At 42.7% G+C, this 17,115-nt stretch overlaps 1 protein-coding gene across 2 annotated transcripts in view; it reads left to right on the forward strand.

The window, feature by feature from the left end:
* The window catches only part of strip2 (striatin interacting protein 2), a 173,651-nt gene that overhangs the window by 142,817 nt on the left and 13,719 nt on the right, over positions 1 to 17,115 (forward strand). For both annotated transcript variants that reach the window (XM_051923656.1, XM_028811371.2), the window contains 2 exons: positions 11,917 to 12,014; positions 15,678 to 15,804. In XM_051923656.1, the coding sequence (XP_051779616.1) occupies positions 11,917 to 12,014; positions 15,678 to 15,804 (225 nt within the window). The remainder of the gene's footprint in view (positions 1 to 11,916; positions 12,015 to 15,677; positions 15,805 to 17,115) is intronic.

Raw genomic sequence — 17,115 nt, forward strand, 5'->3', positions numbered from 1 at the left:
TTACAAGCAACGGTGCTTTCCAAAACTTTTGGGGAAACCAGAGTGGATCTACAGCTGAACGAGCAAGTGCGCAGGGAAACGGAGCTCCACAACAAAAAGGTGAAGAAAAACAGAGAAATCTTAAAAAGACTGATAGACTGTGTCATTTTTTTGGGCAAACAGGAACTTTCATTTCGGGGACACGATGAAAGCGCGGGATCCAATAACAGAGGGAACTATGTGGAGCTTCTTTCTCTCATTGCTGAGAGCAACACGGATTTAAGTTACCACCTGTCCACCAATAAAGTGTTTAGTGGAACGTTGGGTAAAATACAAAACGACCTGATCACTGCTATTGCTGAAGTGATGGGAGAAGAGATAAGAAGTGACGTTAAAAACTCACTGTTCATCTCTATTATGGTGGATGAGACGACAGATGCGAGTAACACAGCGCAGCTAGCACTGGTCCTGCGTTACGTAACGGGCACAGGTGTCAAGGAGCGATTTGTCAGATTTGAAGATGTTACCAGTGGGAAGCGAGCCGAAGACATTATCGGCCTTATCATCAGATTTTTGTTGGAAAATGAATGTCTGGGTAAAGTTGTGGCACAGTGTTTTGACGGCGCAGCGGTCATGTCTTCTGGATTAATTGGGGTGCAGGCTAAAGTTAAAGAGAGAGCACCTTTGGCTTTATTCATACACTGCTATGCACATCGGCTCAATTTAGTACTGACTCAAGGGGCCTCTAAGCTTAAAGAATGCAAGATCTTTTTCGGCCACCTCAATGGCCTTGCTGCATTTTTTTCTAGATCGCCTCAGCACACGCAACTACTGGATGAATTCTGCCAGCGGCATCTCCCTCGTGTGGCACCAACACGATGGCAGTACACATCCAGAGTGGTCAATACGGTCTTTGAGAAGAGAGATGCTCTAAAGGAACTGTTTCATCACATTCTGGAGCATCATGATGAGTATGATGAGGACACAGAGCGCTGTGCTGATGGATTTAAAGCACGTCTGGATGATTTTGAGTTTTGTTTTTTGCTTCACACATTCAATGGCATTTTTGAGTATTCAGACGTGCTCTTTTCAATACTACAGGACAAAAAGCTGGATGTGCAGTTTTGTGTGGCTAGGGTAAAGGAGTTCTGTGACACCGTTGAGCGAGATAGAAGCCGATATGAGGAACTCTACGAGGCCACTGAATGCACCACAGGCGCTTCGAGCGCATGAAGAGGTCAAGCACAAGATCCTTGCGCGCACTACCGCCAACTCATGGCAGGATTCTGGACAATATTATTTGCCAGACACAGACCAGATTTCAAGACCACAAAAAAGTGATGTTTGTCACACTCCTCGACCCCCAGAAGTTTCGGGAATACAAGAAAAATTTCCCTCGTGCAGCCTTCTCCAGTTTAACACAGAGCCACGGAGCACTTTTTGATCAGTCTCGGCTAAAAACAGAACTGACTGTAATGTATGCCATGGATGATTTTGCAGGAAAATCTCCCACTGATATCCTTGACTTCCTTCATCAGAAAAATCTGAATGAGAGTATGGGGCAGCTGTACACATTGGTATGTTTGGCGGTGACCATTCCCGTGTCTACTGCTTCTGTCGAGCGGACATTTTCAGCCCTAAAGCGAATTAAAACTTATGCCAGAAATACGATAGGGCAGGTTCGACTTTCAGCATTAGCTTCGATGGTGATAGAAAGGGACTTCGTGATGGAACTGAAGTGCACGGATAATCTGTACGACAGAGCAATTGAACTGTTTTTGAGGAAAGAGAGGAGGATGAATTTTGTTTACAAATAATCCGAATTTTTGGTGAGTAAAATGTTGAGAGTTTCCTAAATAATATTGCAAGTTTATGAGTTATTATTGATGTTTTTTTTGTGTGTTGCGGCTGTAGCTGCAGTAGAAAGGAACTTGTTCACCCCTGGTTTGTCTATTCAATAAAGGCATTTATTGTGGCAGGAGTTATCTATCTGCAATGCAACGGCTCTTTATACTGTATTTCTACATATTAAGATGGTTTTTATAACCGTAAATTAGTTTTTGAGGGGCGGGTTGATTCAGACAGAGCACTACTGAAGGCCTAGGTGTGAAATGCACGGTCCGCCACTGATAGCTCGAGATCTACCATGGCAACCCATACCACCCAGTAATGCCCCAATTTCCACCAACCAATCCATTCTAACAGGTGTATTCTGCAGAGCGGTGAGCGTAAATTCGAAGTCAGAGATCTTCTGTCTTCATGCCTGTGCTATTCTTGAAGCATAACTAATAGAAAAAATAATTCATACTATAACTGCTAGGCATATATAAGCAGGGTCCTCCACTGAACCAGAGTTGATGCTGATGAACTCTACAAAAGCATACAGTGCACTCCGTTTAGCTGCAATGTTTGGCAATGTCGTCATTTACTCAGTGTTAGTTCACATGCGACCAAAATAATGTTATTGTTGTTTGTGCCTGGTTTGGACAACGGTCAAAAATTTGGCTGGACAGTGCATAAAACGTTTCGTACGAATCACAGCCAGTTGACTCTAGGTAGGCTCATATAAAATCCAAGCTCTTTACTGCATTAGCGAACATCAGTGCCATGGCAGGTGCAGTCTGAATGTCATCGATGTCGGCTGCATCCAGTCTCTCCTCCACTTCTAGTTGATTAGAGGCTGGAGTAGATGCCTTCAGGCTTTTGCATATCTTTTCGTCTGTTTTATCTGCACTTGTTGGAGCATTACTGTCAATTTCAACGAAACGATCGAAGTCATTAGTTGACATTCATCAGGCAGCTGTAGCCCCACGCTGCTGCTATCATCCACAACTGCTGCTGAGGCACCCAGAACTGGGATAGTGCTATTTCCCTCCACAGCTTTCACAAAGCTTGACCGTCTGTAGCAGTTAACAATTGTTGATGTACTGACATGACTCCATGCATCATGCAAACTGTCAAGTAGCGTCAGCTTATGGGCTGCTCTCATTGTTTTATTGTCACCTTGATCCATGATAGCCATCAGATGGCAAAGCATGAGGGATCAGTAATTTCGCTTGAAATTTGCTATTATGCCTTGGTTCATGGGCTGAATTAAGCTTGTTGTGTTGGGCGGCATAAAAACAAGCTTGTCTAGCTTCTTCAGCCACTGCAGCCAAACTTCAGTGGTCATCCACGCGTTGCAATTTGCCTCGTATGCCACTGGAAGCTTCTTGACGTTTTTGAAGCACCTTGGCTCTTTGCTTTTCCCTATTACCAGCAGCAGCAACTTTTCTGATCCATCCATGTTACAGGCCAGTAGCAGCGTCAGTCTGTCTTTTGGCACTTTAGTCCCAGCAGCTTCATGGTGTTTAAACGTTAATGTTCCCTCGGGTATGGCATGCTAATAAAGCCCAGTTTTGTCGGCATTGAAGATGTCACGTTTATCATACTCTTTGATGATGTCAGGAAGAACTTCAACTATCCAATGTTCTGCACCAAATTCAGCACCGTCCTGCTTTTCCCCATGTTGCTGTTTAAACTGGATGTTTTATCGTTGCTTCCAGCGCTCCAGCCATCCATTTGTAGCATTAAATTACTCTGGACATGTAAACGTTAAAATCTCCAGTTGCTGCAGGGACATTGAACTGTTGGCCATAAGTCTGCATCCCTATTACTTGCCCAGAGAGTTTGGACACGTCATTGTTGTTATTGTTTACATCCCACCTCTGGCGGACATGAAGATAGCGAGTGACATCATCCATTCCGCTGTTGCTAAACTGCAAACACAGCACCCCGAAGCGCTTGTGCTAATCGCTGGAGACTTTAACCATGTAACATTAGACAAAACATTACCTGCCTTCTCCCAGTATGTGGATTGTAACACCAAGGGAAATAGGACTATTGACCTATTGTAAGCAAACGTTAAAGATACATACATCGCCACCCCGCTGTCTGCGCTTGGAAAAGCAGATCATAACCTGATTCTCCTTCAGCCTCACTACAAACCCAGAGTGAGGGAGCTACCTACAACCACACGCTCATTCAGGAAGTGGTCCCCTGAGGCAGAGCAGGCTCTGAGAGAATGCTTTGGAACTACAGACTGGGATATCCTGCAGGGGTCACATAGTGAGAACATTGAGGAGGTTGTTGACTGCACTACTGATTACAGTGATCCCTCGCTATATCGCGCTTCGCCTTTCGCGGCTTCACTCCATCGCGGATTTTATATGTAAGCATATTTAAATATATATCGCGGATTTTTCGCTGCTTCGCGGGTTTCTGCGGACAATAGGTCTTTTAATTTCTGGTACATGCTTCCTCAGTTGGTTTGCCCAGTTGATTTCATACAAGGGACGCTATTGGCAGATGGCTGAGAAGCTATCGAGCTTACTTTCTCTCTCTCTCTCTCTCTTGCGCTGACGTAGGGGGGTGTGAGCAGGGGGGCTGTGTGCAGCTGCTTCCTGAAAGGACATGCTGCAAGGAGCTTCGCATACTTAAAAGCTCAAAGGGCACGTATTGATTTTTTTATCTGTCTCTCTATCTCTCTCTCTCTCTCTCTTCCTCTCTCTTCCTGCTCCTGACAGAGGGGGTGCGAGCTGCCGCCTTCAACAGCTTTGTACCGGCGGTGCTTCGCATACTTAAAAGCCAAAAAGCCCTATTGATTTTTTTTTTGACTGCTTGCTTTGCACTCCTTTGAAAAGGAAGATATGTTTGCATTCTTTTAATTGTGAGACAGAACTGTCATCTCTGTCTTGTCATGGAGCACAGTTTAAACTTTTGAAAAAGAGACAAATGTTTGTTTGCAGTGTTTGAATAACGTTCCTGTCTCTCTACAACCTCCTGTGTTTCTGCGCAAATCTGTGACCCAAGCATGACATTCTAAAAATAACCATATAAACATATGGTTTCTACTTCGCGGATTTTCCTATTTCGCGGGTGGCTCTGGAACGCAACCCCCGCGATGGAGGAGGGATTACTGTACATCAATTTCTGTATGGACATTGTAGTTCCAGTAAGATCAGTACGCTGCTATGCTAACAACAAGCCATGGATTACAAGTGACATCAAGGGCCTTTTGAACCAGAAGAAAAGGGCTTTTAAAGGCGGTGATCAGTATGAGCTCAAGCGCATGCAGAAGGAACTCCGAGTCCAGCTCAGCGAAGAAGCAGTACAGGAGAAAGCTGGAGCAGAAGTTGCAGAATAACAGCATGAAGGAAGTGTGGGATGGGATGAAGATCATCACTGGCTGCAGCTCGAAGCGGGGTGCCACCATCGAGGGAGACGTGGAGAGAGCAAACCTGATGAACAACTTCTTTAACAGGTTTGACCACCCTAACCCACTCTCACCTCAGAGTACTGCACCCTCCAACCATCCTTCTGCTGATGCCAGCATAGGAGAGAGTTTCCCCCAACCACAATTACAGCAGCCCAGGTAAGCAGAGAGCTGAGGAGACTTCGTACCAGCAAAGCAGTGGGTCCAGATGGAGTATCGCCACGACTGCTGAAGGCCTCTGCGTTGGAGCTGGGGAGTCGTCTGCAGCGTATCTTCAACCTGAGCCTGGAACAGGGGAGAGTCCCGAGGCTTTGGAAAACATCTTGCATCACCCCAGTCCCAAAGGTATCACGTCCTAGTGAGCTGAATGACTTCCGGCCTGTCACTCTGACGTCACATGTGATGAAGACCATGGAGCGGCTGCTGCTTAACCACCTGAGGCCACAGGTCCGCCATGCCTATGACCCTCTGCAGTTCGCATACCAGGAAAAGGTGGGAGCGGAGGATGCCATCATCTATATGCTACACCGATCACTCTCCCACTTGGACAGAGGCAGTGGTGCTGTAAGAATTATGTTTCTGGACTTTTCTAGCACCTTCAAAACCATCCAACCTCTGCTCCTTATGGACAAGCTGACAGAGATGGGAGTAGATTCATACCCAGTGGCATGGATCGTGGACTATCTTACAGACAGACCTCAGTATGTGCATCTCGGGAACTACAGGTCTGATATTGTGGTCAGCAGCACAGGAGCGTCGCAGGGGACTGTACTTTCTCCGGTCCTGTTCAGCCTATATACATCGGAATTCCAATACAACTCAGAGTCCTGCCACGTGCAAAAGTTCGCTGACAACACTGCTATCGTGGGCTGCATCAGGAGTGGGCAGGAGGAGGAGTATAGGAACCTAATCAAAGACTTTGTTAAATGGTGCAACTCAAACCACCTACAACTGAACACCAGCAAAACCAAGGAGCTGGTGGTGGATTTTAGGAGGACCAGGCCCCTCATGGACCCCATTATCATCAGAGGTGACTGTGCAGAGGGTACAGAACTATAAATACCTGGGAGTGCAGCTGGATGATAAATTGGACTGGATTGCCAATACGGATGCTCTGTGCAAGCGAGGACAGAGCCGACTATACTTCCTTAGAAGGCTGGCGTCCTTCAACATCTGCAATAAGATGCTGCAGATGTGCTATCAGACGGTTGTGGCGAGCGCCCTCTTCTACGTGGTGGTGTGCTGGGGAGGCAGCATAAAGAAGAGGGACGCCTCACACCTGGACAAACTGGTGAGGAAGGCAGGCTCTATTGCAGGCACAGAGCTGGACAGTTTGACATCCGTGGCAGAGTGATGGGCGCTGAGCAGGCTCCTGTCAATCATGGAGAATCCTCTGCATCCACTGAACAGTATCATCTCCAGACAGTGGAGCAGCTTCAGCGACAGACTGCTGTCACTGTCCTGCTCCACTGACAGACTGGGGAGATTGGTCCTCCCCCACACTTATGCGACTCTTCAATTCCACCCGTTAAACGTTAACATTATACAAAGTTATTGTCTGTTATACCTGCATTTTTATTACTCTTTAATTTAATTTTGTTTTTATGAGTATGCTGCTGCTGGAGTATGTGAATTTCCCCTTGGGATTAATAAAGTATCTATCTATCTATCTATCTATCTATCTATCTATCTATCTATCTATCTATCTATCTATCTATCTATCTATCTATCTATCTATCTATCTATCTATCTATCTCAAAGCTAACAGCAAGCTGATTGGCTTTTTCAATCAACATCAGTCCGCTAACTGGCAGCTGTCTGCTTCTAGCTTGGCTGAACCAATGGAACAATGTGACTTCGACATCCTAAGAGGAATTTCCTGCCCGTTTTCTTTTTCAGTCAGGATTAGCGTTTTTTTTCCAGTCATCAATCACCTGCTGCCATTGCTTAACAATGTGACCGATTTGACTTGGATGAACATCGAAGTGCTTGGCAACAGACACTTGACTTTCCTTATTATCAATTCATTTTAACACTTCTACTCTATCCGCTAATGACAGGGCTTTTAACGTTTTTGAAGTCTTACACGCTGCCGTATTAGACTAGACCTAATGTAACAATATTCCAGCAACTTTTCAAAAAACTAAATTATGTTGATCAGTTGATGTTCTTTTCAGATCTGTCGGCTTTCTAAGTTACTCAAATAACAGACACTGCCCACGCATATGCCTGGCACTGTCGACTTTATATGGTGTCGTCTCTCTCTGTACAGTGTATCAACTACAGTCGACTCCATTTGCGTGCACGTCGGTTGAGCGCACACTCCGCTTAGCTGCACATGACTTGCATGGTCCCTATTTGCATAAAGTCAAGTGCAGTTGACTCTGCTTAAGCGCACGTGGCAATCTCGTCTGGAGGCCGTGCACTTAAATGGAGTAGACTGTACAGTAAGCAGAAAACGGACTCGCACAGCCATTGCAGCTATCTGAAGCTGACTGACCTGAAAAATCATGAAAGGGGAATAGTAAAGGCATTGCAGCAAACTGGAAATTGCAGATAAGCGACTTGCAGCTAACCAAATGCAGTTAGCAATGATGTGTATAGTGAAAAAAATGGGCCCAAAACCTGCATTGCAGCTAGGTGGAGATTGCAGTTAATTGAATTTCAGGTAAGTGGAGTTGACTGTACTATCATTTTTGCCAGTATATTGAAAAGTAAAGCAATAATGAATTAACACTAGAATCCTTGATTTCTACGAAAAAGCTTGTAATCCTGGGCCACCTTAAATTCCTTTGCACCTCTCCATCAACATCTTTTGTTTTGCAAATATGGTGATCAGCACAAGCAGCATGCAGCCTGCTATCCCATCCCCCACCGACGGAGCTGATGTCAGTCTCAGAGTGTGTGAAGACTTTAGTCCAAATATCGAGTAAACACATGTGCATTTGTTAAAGAATATAACCAAAGAAAAAAAAATCATTCAATTTATATGTTGCTGTCAATGAGTTAAAAACCCAAGTTCAAAGGTCAATCAACAGAAAGTTGATATGTATTCCTGGATGATGCAGAGGTAAGAACTGCTGCCTTATAACCAAAAGGTTGCGGGTTCGAGTCCAGGGGCTCCGTGTTTTGAGTAGTGAGATGTTATTATTATTACTATAATATAATAAAATCATACATTTGATTTGAGTTTGTAACACCCAGTGAAAATTTTGGCTACTTGTAAAAGTAAGCTTTTTTTTTTTATTCTGTCAGTGAAATTCACGTGGTACAACGAGCTTGCCTCTCCCTCTCTGTGTTGATGGTTTTTATTTTCACAAGAGCAGCAATGACCACAGTTGGTACTGTGGTTGATGCCTGCTCAAAACTATTTGTTGTACAGTAATCCCTCCTCCATCGCGGGGGTTGTGTTCCAGAGCCACCCGCGAAATAAGAAAATCCGCAAAGTAGAAACCATATGTTTATATGGTTATTTTTATATTGTCATGCTTGGGTCACAGATTTGCGCAGAAACACAGGAGGTTGTAGAGAGACAGGAACATTATTCAAACACTGCAAATAAACATTTGTCTCTTTTTCAAAAGTTTAAACTGTGCTCCATGACAAGACAGAGATGACAGTTCCATTTCACAATTAAAAGAATGCAAACATATCTTCCTCTTCAAAGGAGTGCTTGTCAGGAGCACAGAATGTCACATAGATAGAGAAAAGCAAACAAATCAATAGGGCTGTTTGCTTTTAAGTATGCGAAGCACCACGGCACAAAGCTGTTGAAGGCGGCAGCTCACACCCCCTCCGTCAGGAGCAGACAAAGAGAGAGAGACAGAGTTTGTTTTTCAATCAAAAATCAATACGTGCCCTTCGAGCTTTTAAGTATGCGAAGCACCTTGTAGCATGTCGTTTCAGGAAGCAGCTGCACAAAAGATAGCAACGTGAAGATAATCTTTCAGCATTTTTAGACGAGCGTCCGTATCGTCTAGGTGTGCGAACAGCCCCCCTGCTCACACACCCTACGTCAGGATCACAGATAGTCAGCGCAAGAGAGAGAGAAAAGTAAGTTGGGTAGCTTCTCAGCCATCTGACAATAGCGTCCCTTGTATGAAATCAACTGGGCAAACCAACTGAGGAAGCATGTACCAGAAATTAAAAGACCTATTGTCCGCAGAAATCCGCGAACCAGCAAAAAATCCGCGATATATATTTAAATATGCTTACATATAAAATCCGCGATGGAGTGAAGCCGCGAAAGGCGAAGCGCGATATAGCGAGGGATCACTGTACCGGCAATCAAAAATACGATGTCTCATGACCACTATCAGACTATCATGCGGCATTTGTGCTTTGACAAAAAGACACCCATGCAGAACGTGTGGAAAAACAACAGATTTGCTGCAATTTCAGACATCTGGCAACATTTTGTTGAACTGTGTTTTGAGTTATAACCCAGGGCAAATATTTTCCAAGTCTGTGGTCATAAAGCTTATGGATCTGTTTCTGGACAAAGGCAGAATTGTAACAACAGGCAGCTTCTTCACAGCACTTTCGCTGGCTAATGGATTGTTGCACCGCAACACAGCTCTGCTTGGCACCCATAAGTAAAATGGGACTTCCACCTGCAGCTATAGTCAATTTAGTACACGAGCAATTCTCCACGCTAGTGTTTAGATCTGGCAGTGCCATGCTGACGGTGTATAATAAATAAGAGCTATAATGCTAAACAAGCATTCACGTTGATATGGGTAACAAAAATTCTTTATTTATAGAATTTCCTACTTTGTCAGATTGTACCAGATTTTTAAAAATTATTCTTTTTTGCATTTTTATGCAGTTGAAAAACTGGTGAATTTAGCTCAGGGGAACTTTTCTTAATCTCTCCTTCAGTTCAGGAGACTGTCAAATATTATATAAAAGAAATCATTTGAAATGGACTAGTTTGGTTTATCAGTCATACATACAGTATTGTCATTTATGCAAACCATATACCTTTAATAGTAGCTCAACCTGTCCACCAGTATGAGACCTACTATTAACAAAATACAAGATCTTAATATGGCCATTCAGGACATTTAATGCTCTGTGCACAGATTGTGTCACCATCCTACAAAATAGATGTAGTTGTATTTGAATGTGTACAGGGAAAAAATTTTATGATAACAGCACAGCAAAGCATATCATTCTTATTCACTACTTCTCCAAAACAACATAGTCGACACAGGTAATGTAAAAGTAAAAAATATTGAAAAAGCAAATTTTAAGAAAATATCAGCAATCTGTTTGTTCTCTGAAACCACTGGAGTTGCAGATTCTTCATATTTGTTCTCTGTCGTTAATTAATCACTTATAGATAGATAGATACTTTATTAATCCCAATGGGAAATTCACATTCTGCAGCAGCAGCATACTGATACAATAAATAATATTAAATTAAAGATTGATAATAATGCAGGTGAAAAACAGACAATAACTTTGTATAATGTTAAATGTTAACGTTTACCCCCCTGGGTGGAATTGAAGAGTCACATAGTTTGGGGGAGGAACGATCTCCTCAGTCTGTCAGTGGAGCAGGACATTGACAGCAGTCTGTCGCTGAAGCTGCTCCTCTGTCTGGAGATGATACTATTTAGTGGATGCAGTGGATTCTCCATAATTGATAGGAGCCTGTTGAGTGCCCTTCGCTCTGCCACAGATGTTAAACTGTCCAGCTCCATGCCAACAATAGAGCCTGCCTTCCTCACCAGTTTGTCCAGGCGTGAGGCATCTTTCCTCTTAATGCTGCCTCCCCAGCACACCACCGCGTAGAAGAGGGCGCTCGCCACAACCGTCTGAAAGAACATCTGCAGCATCTTATTGCAGATGTTGAAGGACGCCAGCCTTCTAAGGAAGTATAGTCGGCTCTGTCCTTTTTTGCACAGCGCATCAGTATTGGCAGTCCAGTCTAATTTATCATCCAGCTGCACTCCCAGATATTTATAGGTCTGCACCATCTGCACACAGTCACCTTTGATGATCACGGGGTCTATGAGGGGTCTGGGCCTCCTAAAATCCACCACCAGCTCCTTGGTTTTGCTGGTGTTCAGTTGTAGGTGGTTTGAGTCGCACCATTTAACAAAGTCATTGATTAGGTCCCTATACTCATCCTCCAGCCCATTCCTGATGCAGCCCACGATAGCAGTATCATCAGCGAACTTTTGCACGTGGCAGGACTCCGAGTTGTATTGGAAGTCCGATGTATATAGGCTGAACAGGACCGGAGAAAGTACAGTCCCTTGTGGCGCTCCTGTGTTGCTGACCACAATGTCAGACGTGCAGTTCCCAAGACGCACATACTGAGGTCTGTCTTTAAGATAGTCCACGATCCATGCCACTAGGTATGAATCTAATCCCATCTCTGTCAGTTTGTCCCTAAGGAGCAGAGGTTGGATTGTGTTGAAGGCACTAAGACTTCTAAGTGCATGTATAACATACCTGATTTATTTGATCAGGATATACAGTATATCAGTCATATCTTTATTTACCAACTTCACTTTTTTGGAGAAAACTGCATTTAAATAAAGAATATATTAACAAAATGAGCAATACAACTCTTCAATAGTCAACAAATGGCAGAAATATAATTTCAGAGGAAATAACATCTACAGTGGAATGCTATGCATGTTAATTTAGATGCATTTTGTATTTTACAGATTGCTCTGCTAAAACTTCTGCTTGCTGCTGCTCCTACCTCAAAGGCAAAGACTGATTCCATCAATATCCTGGCTGATGTACTTCCAGAGGAGATGCCGTGAGTAATAAAGACTTTTTGTTGAACAAACCAATAAACCTTTCATATTACTTTAGTGCATTCCCCCACTCAAAGCAAAAGATCATGTAGCCAATCCTTATATTAATCTAATGAGCATGTTTTTCTTTTTAATCTTAGATTTATTTACCTAGGTCATAGATAGCAAATTCAAGAATCATTTGTATAAACAAAAAATAACATAATTTTATAAAAAAAAAAAAAAAAAAAAAAATGAATCCATCCATTTTGTGCCTCAGTTATCCATTTGCATTATGGTCATGGGAAGCCAGTACCTATCACAGTAGCTTTGGGTGTAAGGCACCTCAAATAGGACCACCATTATCCTAGAAATTTGCATACAGAGGCATAAGTGTAGGCACATAGACTGGAAAATTAGAGATTTGTTTTCTTTTTAAAATAGGTATTTCCAACTTTCAGGGAAATCTTGGGGGTGACTCCTTTCTGCTGTCCATGGCAGTAGCTCTGCTGCAGCCGCCTATAGGAAGGCTGCTCACATTATGAAGGGGATGGGGGAAAGCCGCCGGGAGCCTCATCCCTGGAAGAGTCAAAACCGTCAGGAGAGCTAATGGGGTCAGGCCATTATGGTCATGGGTGACTTCAATGCGACCACTGGCACAGGGCTGGCTATGAGGATTGTATCGGTCCCCATGGGTCTGGTGACCATGGTAAAAGTGGGTCCATGTTCTTTGACTTTGCAAAAGGTCAGGGTCTGTGGATCACTGGATCCTGGTTCCAGAACCCTGAGCCGCATCATTGGACTTGGTACTCCAATACTGGTGGTGTAGTGAAGGAGATTGATTACATCTTTGTGGGCAGATGCTGGAGGATCCTACAGAACTGCAGAGTCTACAGTTTGTGAATTTTGACCACAGACTTGTTGTTGCTACTCTGATGATCCAGCTTAGGTGCAGTAGGCTACCACCTACTATGAGAATGAGGCCGTACCTGGCCAGACTCCAAGATCAGACTGTTTCTAATGTTTTTGCACGCAGTTTGTGTGAAGAACTTGCCGACTTGGGTGGGACTTCTGATCTTAAAGTGATGTGGGAGACCTTCCGTGACAAGACCCTGAAGGTTGATGAGAGTCGTGTTGGTGTTGCCGGTGTTTCCAGAAGGAAGTGTTTCATCTCACAGGGTACCCTGGATATTATCAAGAAGAGTCTCAGCACATGGCTTGATAGAAACTCTGGTTTGTACTGGGAACTGAGGACAGCTGTGAGGGCTCCGAGGGCAGATAAGGAGCTGTTTGTTAGAGGAATCTGTGAGTAAGTGACACACCATCTCCTGTTTACAGAGGAATCAAAACATTATGCACTTCCAAATCTGTTCCTTGGAGAGTCGCTGATGATTCTGCAATTGTGACCCACTGGGCTGGCTACTTTGAGCAGCTGTTTAAAGCAGGTCCTCCAGCTAGGATGTTGGACATCTCTGGGTCCACGGTTCTTGAGGCTAATCCTCCAATTAGCTGTGAACCACCCAATCTCACTGAGATTGCACAGATGGTGAACCAGCTGAGGGTAGGAAAGGCTGCAGGGATCTGTAGTATCAGAAGTGTGGTAAGGCTCTCCTCTTTGCATTACAAGCAATCTTTGCTTCCATTTGGGAGACAGGCATAATCCCAGCTTACTGGAAAACAGAACTTGTTGCCACTATCTGAAAACAGAAGGGTGATTGCCTGGATTGTGATATGTGATCACCTGCTCACCTACCAGCGATGGTTCTCTTAGAGTTCAAAGATAAGTATCAGCAGAGTTTCTTTGCAGCCTTTGTTAATTTTCGTGAAGTGTTCAACTTAGTTGATTAGCGTGCCCTGTGGGACATCCTGAGACTTAGTGGGATCCCCCCAAAGTTGCTGGATATAATGGCTGGCCTGTACACTAGTACTGTGAGTGCTGTTCTGAGTGGAGGCAGAACTTCTGCGTTTTTCCCAATTGATTCTGGGGTTCATCAGGGGTGTGTTCTTGCTCCTATTCTGTTCAGTGCTTGCATGTACTGGTTGTTGGGCAGGGTTCTGGGGTCCAGCAGCTGTAGGGTATCTGTTGGTTAAGAGGTTTCACTGATCTTGACTTTGCCAATGATGCCATGATCTTTGCGGAGTCAATGGAGATTCTGATCAGGGCTCTCGAGAGACTTAGCGAGGAGTCTGAGTGTCTGGGCTTGCGAGTGTCCTGGATAAAACCAAAGATCCAGGCTTTACAGCATAAAGGATCCGGCTTACAGGATCCTCATTGTTGAGGACCTGAGCAGCTGGACCAGGCCAAAGGGACACCCGCGTAACACCTGGCTGCGGCAAATAGGTGGTCATTTCCAGGTGGTGGGACCGGACCGCGTATCTGCCTGGGGGGTTGCCAACCAGGATCCTGAGCTGTTTCATCATGTGGTGTGTGTGGCAACACACTGTACCAGTGCATGCTCCCCAACCTGACCTGACATGATAGGTCTTTCATTTAAACTGTTGCTATTTAATTTTCTGTTTTTACATTTTTCCTAAAAACTGGTTGGATTTATTTTGTTTCCTTTCAATATGTAACTCATTTTACATCCAACTTAAGTTAGACAATTTCATTTTAATACTCATGCATAAAAAACATGTTTACTTTTGAACTTTCCTCTATCCTATACCTCCTTTCATTTAAACACACATCCATGATTGGAAGTTACTTTTTCTTTCTTTTTCTATACACATCCAAAGTGACTTATATAAAGGCAAATTAAAGTTGTCAGTCAGTGTAATTAGACACCTGTGAGATGTAGGTGGAAAATTGAAGCACCTTGGGAAAAACTCATGCACGCACAGGGAAGAATGTGTAAACTACATACAGACAGTAAGTAACCTGGCTGAGATTCAGACTTAGTATCTTTAAGTTGTATTGCTGCAGCTCCAACCACTCTGCCACCTTACCACCCTATCTTACTATATATCTGATTTAGAATATTATTATTATTCATTATTCAGTAGATGCATTTGCCTGAAGCTTTTTAAAAATGAAAAGACATACAATACAAAAAACAAACTTGATTCTCATACAAGTGTGATTTGTATATTAAATGCCATAATAAATAACTTAATAAATCACTCATAGGTTTTGCCATATAGTCAAATAGAAAGGCCTTGTATTGAATATATGAGATGCATTGTTTGCAAAAGCAGCATATGCAATATATTTAGTTGGAAGCATATTTGCAATTAGGCACCAGAAGTTCAGATTTCTTCTACTGAAATTTTTATTCAAACATAAAATTGCAAACCTTTTACTTCCTTACCTTAAGGTTAATTTTGTTATGTTTTATTTATGCCACCTGCTGCGGCTTCTATATAAAGCAAATTCACTTACATTTCTGCAATGGACTGGTGCCCTGTCCAACGTTTGTTCCTGCCTTGAGGACTATGCTAGCTGGGTTAGGCTTCAGCACGACCACCCTCCCATCCCTCATGCCCCCCATGACCCTGTTTGAGTCTAAGATGGTTAGAAAATGACTGGCTGATAGATACTTTTTTATTTTGAATAAACTGAAAAGTAATTTCAAAAACAAGGGCTAAAAGCAGTAATTGCTTATATTGCTATTTTAATAAATAATCTTTGTTTTTTTATATTAGAAAACTAAGTAAGAGCTTCAAAACGTGTCTCTTTTTTTAATCAGAATAACAGTCCTACAGAGTATGAAGCTGGGAATTGATGTAAATAGACACAAGGAAATTATTGTCAAGGCCATATCTGCACTTCTCCTATTGCTGCTGAAGCATTTTAAGCTTAACCACATCTATCAGGTGACAAAATTAACTAAAATTTTGTTCTTAAACTTTTGCTTACATATTGAAACAAGATCTTTTTTTCCATGTTGCTTTTTTAACAGGTAAGAGATAAAACAGTCAGAATTTAAGTATCCTGTCAACTTTGTTTGAATAACCTCAAAAGACATAAGGATGTGATAAGAGTTTATATTGCCTTTGAAAGATTTCAAGGCAACTCAGACCCCTGAAGAAAGGGCCTGAGTTGCCTCGAAAGCTTGCATATTGTAATCTTTTTAGTTAGCTGATAAAAGGTGTCATTTTGCTTGACTTCTCACTACATTCATAATGGCTAACACGGTACAACACTCTAGTACTATTGCCTTTGAAGCTGGTAAATAACTCTTCCCGAGTTTCACATACACCTCATTGTTATAAAGAAAGTTTTCAGAAAAGTTAGATGAACAGTAAGGGGCATCAGAGAATGGATTTCCCAGGGATGTTTTCTGTAGAGCAGAATGTATAAAATATTGAGTATTAACTGCAGATTAGTAGCAATAGAATTTGTCTTTATTTTCTTTCCATTGTCAAATTATACATATTAATTTGTATTATTACCCAGTGTCAAAGAGGATGATTACGTCAGTTATTTGATTTACCTGATAAGACAGCTGCAACTGGTAAATCGTTAAAGGCTTAATTTTAAACAGAGGCTTCATCTGCTTGTTGGTCTTAAAGGGTTGAAATACAGGAATGAAAAAAAAAGTTTGTAAATTGTAAATATTGTGATTGGATGGACTAACTTGTGGTCAGTCTAACCCTGAAGGAAAAGAATGCAAAAGAGCTTACAATTTAGAAAATAGCCCTTTTAACCAAAGAAACACTAGGGGAGGAATACATAATTGAATAAGTACAATTATAAAACAAAGTGTATTCACGTTGGCTTTGGTGTCAGCAGTAAACTACCAGTCCCTTGCTGGACTGCCCTATTGATTTTTATTGTCTTAAAGTCTTATTCAGTTTCACAAGCTCCATCAGCTTTGATCACCACTGCACCTATGGTTTTGTATGTCATGAATCCAGGATGAATCATGAGGTACCTTCCTTTAATAATTAGGCAGCAAGGCCCTACTTCTGCATCTGCTGCTTTCCTACCAGTTAACAATGTCCTCATACCACCAGTGACCTTTGAATAGGTACTAAATAAGGCAAATCCTTTTGTTCATGCTGGCATGTAGAGTCTGTCAGACTGCTAGTAAAGAGTTTTCCTCCTACTACTGTCTATTTAATGCTTGCTTCCCCTTGTACAACTTTTGCATAGGAATCACTTATGATATCATAAGATCATCT

The sequence above is a fragment of the Erpetoichthys calabaricus genome, chromosome 1 (genome assembly GCF_900747795.2).
Source record: "Erpetoichthys calabaricus chromosome 1, fErpCal1.3, whole genome shotgun sequence".
Lineage (NCBI taxonomy): Eukaryota > Metazoa > Chordata > Cladistia > Polypteriformes > Polypteridae > Erpetoichthys > Erpetoichthys calabaricus.